Genomic DNA, 4,026 nt, shown 5'->3' with positions numbered 1-4,026 from the left:
GCCATGTGTGTGTTGATGTGATGGCGTGTGTTGATGCGACATGTGTTGATGTGATGGCGTGTGTTGATGTGACGTGTTGATGTGATGGCGCGTGTTGATGTGGCATGTGTTGATGTGGCGATGTGTGTTGATGTGACGACATGTGTGTGCTGATGTGACATGTGTTGATGCGGTGATGTGTGTTGATGTGACATGTGTTGAGATGGCGATGTGTGTTGAGATGGCGATGTGTGGTTTGATGTGACGATGTGCGTGCGTTGATGTAGCGACTGATGTGTGCGAGTCAATGTGACGGTGTGTGTGTGTGTGTGTGTGTGTGTGTGTGTGTGTGTGTGTGTGTGTGTTGATGTGGCGATGTGTGCTGACGTGTTAATAATGTGTGGTGGTGGCCATGTCCACAGGAGCCGTGTGCCCGCCATGTCTTCTCCACTCACGACAACCGCAACTCCTTCATGACGGACGCTCTCTACTTCGAACAGGTGAGTCAGTGGGTCAGGCTGCTCACACGGAGGAGGAGAAGTTTCAGTTTCAGTTTCTCAAGGAGGCGTCACTGCGTTCGGACAAAGCCTTATACGCTACACCACATCTGCTAGGCAGATACCTGACAGCAGCATAACCCAACGCCCTTATCAGGCCTTGAGTGCATGCAATATCTGTATGTGTAACTATCAGAGTGGATTTGTTTTTACATAATTTTGCCAAACACTCTCGTTGCCATGGGTTCTTTTTCAGTGCGCCAAGTGCGTGCTGCACACGGGACCTCGCCTTATCGTCTCATCCGAAAGACTAGACGCTCAGTTTGATTTTCCAGTCAAACTTAGGCGCATAGAGGGCGGGAGCGGGATTCGAACCCACACCCTCACAGACTCTCTGTATCAGCCGCTGAGCGTCGTGACCATTATACCACCTTCCTCCTGAAGGAGGAGGAGGAGGAGGAGGAGAAGCCGTGCAGTGAGAGGCAGAGACACAGAGAGAGAGACACTGACAGAGAGACAGAGAGATGATGATGATGATGATATGGATACTTATACAGCGCCTACCCTCGGTCGGAGACCAAGCTCTAGGCGCTTTACAAACACGGAGTCATTCGCACAACACGCTGCCTACCTGGGCAGAGCCGACTAACAGTTGCCATTTGGGCGCTCATCATTCGTTTCCTGTGTCATTCAGTCAGGTTCCAGTCACACACACACACACACACACACACACACACACACACACACACACACACACACACACACAATCACACAGACGTGTAACATTTTATGTGTGTGACCATTTTGTTTATTTGTCCCGCCATGTAGGCAGCCAATCCGTTTTCGAGGGTGAGAGAGAGAGAGAGGGTGAGAGGGAGAGAGAGAGAGGGTGAGAGGGAGAGAGAGAGAGGGAGAGAGAGGGAGAGAGAGAGGGAGAGAGAGAGGGAGAGAGGGTGAGAGAGAGGGAGAGAGAGAGAGGGTGAGAGAGAGGGAGAGAGAGAGAGGGAGAGGGGGAGAGAGAGGGAGAGAGAGAGGGGTGGTGAGGGGCGAAGGAGACAGAACGGTTCGGAAAGGGAATGGGGCGGGGGGAGGGGGGGCAAGGGGGGGAGGGGGCGGTTTTTCTTTTCTTTTCTAACATACTATTATTTTTGTAGCATTTTGTATTGCACGATGGTGGGGGACGTTTCACAGCGTCCCTTTCAGGTATAGTTATTAACAGTTATATTATTTACACGTGTTGTTGTCACATTTGGCATTTATTATTTTTAGGTACATTTATGTTGCAAAGACATTTGGAACGCATGGAATCATGTCATGTACCTTTTCCTTTCTACATCTCCATGCGCGCACATTCACACTCGCACACACACACACACACACACATGCACGCGCGCGCGCGCGCCCAGACACATTAAATATATCAACTGCACTAAAACAGAATTACGTAAGTATAAATATCTCTAGCATAAAACTCCATGAGGCGAACATACTTTGGACTGTCCATTGTGCTGAGTGTAGAAATGTTTGCGGAAAAGGTGCGTTTTCAGATCTGACTTGAAGGTCTGGAGATCAGGAGCGTTTCTGATGATGATGACAAGTTTATCGCTTGCTTTTTTTTTTCTTTCTTTTTTTGCTGTGTGTAGGGTTTAGGCCGGAAGCGAAGCCCGACCAAGGCCTACTCCTTCAAGCCCGACTTCTACACCTGGATGCCCATCAAGGACGAGATCGAGCGGAGCCGTCCCGAGGTGTCCACCTACCAGCTGGACTTCTCTGCCAGGAAGGGCAGCGTCAAGCAGCTGCTGGTCAAGCGGCCCAAGACGTCCTTCGAGGGCACGCCCACCACCACCTACCGCTACGTGCACGGCGAGATGGCGCCTAACAGGGAGGAGATCCGCGGCACGGCTAGCGGCGCCCTGCAGCTGACGGCCCACAGCCGCCTGCACCGGGCCAAGACGGCCCGCCCGGCCTGCAGGGACACGGTGGCCTCCTGCCTCAGCTGGTACCGCCCCAAGGTGCCCGCCGCCACCGCCGTCACCGACTTCAGTCAGCACCACGTGCAGCACGTCCCCGCCCCGCCCCAGACGGCGCCGCCCCCCTCCTCCCTCGCCCAGCAGACACAGCAGCCCCCTGTCGTTGCTGCCCCGCCTCCCCCAGTGGCCGTGGTGGCAGCAGAATGAATGATTGAAGGAAGGAAGGAACTCGTTTAGAGACTGTACAGCTTAAATAATTCCAGTTGAAATAAAACAACCCTTTTCCATGACTCCTGCCTGCGTACAAAATGAGAAGAAAAAGAAAGGGGGGGGGGCTAAACATTTATTTTCTTGGTCTTGTTTGTATAGACTTTTTTTCTTTCGATCTACAGTCACACTCCAACCTGTTGGCAGCGGATTTAGCAGTCATGCTTTATTTAAGCCTCTTGCAGCCTGGTGTTATCGAAGCTAACACGTCATTCACTTGAGACTGCGATAGTTACCATTCCTTGTTCCATTGCTCTTCCAGGGAAAATTGGGACCGTTCATCTAGGTGTCAGTGTTGGCAATGTCTACCTGTAGCAAGCAATCGAAAACGAAAGGAACAAAACAAGAAGCTGTTAGCACAAAACGCAAATATGACATCTTCCAGGGGTTAGAAAAAAAACCGTTGTGGCATAATTTGTACGGCAGTGTCGTACTGATACTGAAAACGTAATCTAAAGGAATAAATGAAACACCAGTGCTCACCCCCTCCCAGCTATGAATTATTTGAACCAAAGCAAACAGTCCAGAAAGTAGTTTGCTCCAACTCTCATGCATTTAAAGCATGATATAGAATTTCGATTAAGAAAGGCTTAACAGACTGCTGACATGCTGGAAACCTCTGTCTGACAGGTTTAGTGTTGTGACATGTTGGTTTGGAAGCTCATCTGACGAGCAGTTTACAGTGGTGGAAAGATAGTTGATTCTTCATGATGGCTGCACAAGGAGCAATGGTTATTTGTCATGCGATAGATGAATGGTGGGCCTCATGCCATGACAGGGTAACGGGGGAAAATCTGGCAGACATGGCACCTTTGTGCCAGTTGCGATGTACACACACACACACACACACACACACACACACACACACACACACACACACACACACACACACACACACACACACACACACACACACACACACACACTTCACCACTCCATAATTCTCGGGTGATGGGGGTACTCTGATCTTATCACTTAATCTGTTGTTTGCTCACGTGGTCACTGTAATGTTTAACTGCACTTATTCAAGATTGACCAGGCATAGCTGCCATTGAATATTCAGCATCATTATTACATATTTTATATCATAAATCAACTTAATTTTTTTTAAAATATAGATTGTGAGTAGATATAATGTACAGCGAATTTGTATGTTCATTCAGGATGTGTGATTCATAATAGCAGTATAAATGATATTTTTCTCATCTCATCATTTTCTTAATCATTGAAATAATTAGTGCGAATGTACACAGTTTGTTGAGAGTATTTGTGGTAACCACAAATCGCCTGTGGTTTGACCAAATAATGAAAGT

General features: G+C 48.8%; 1 protein-coding gene across 1 annotated transcript in view; it reads left to right on the top strand.

Annotated features, from left to right (window-relative positions):
* Nucleotides 1-3,817, top strand: part of LOC143284798 (ciliary microtubule inner protein 7-like) — a 28,405-nt gene extending 24,588 nt beyond the window's left edge. Inside the window, exons 3-4 of the mRNA XM_076591828.1 lie at nucleotides 402-479; nucleotides 2,120-3,817. Of these exons, the coding sequence (XP_076447943.1) occupies nucleotides 402-479; nucleotides 2,120-2,653 (612 nt within the window). The 3' untranslated portion in view covers nucleotides 2,654-3,817. The remainder of the gene's footprint in view (nucleotides 1-401; nucleotides 480-2,119) is intronic.
* The last annotated feature ends 209 nt before the right edge of the window (nucleotides 3,818-4,026 follow it).

This window comes from Babylonia areolata, chromosome 8 (assembly GCF_041734735.1).
Source record: "Babylonia areolata isolate BAREFJ2019XMU chromosome 8, ASM4173473v1, whole genome shotgun sequence".
Taxonomy (NCBI): Eukaryota; Metazoa; Mollusca; class Gastropoda; order Neogastropoda; family Buccinidae; genus Babylonia; species Babylonia areolata.
Note: the sequence above shows the minus strand (reverse complement) of the source record. Positions and strands in the feature narration are given on the sequence as shown.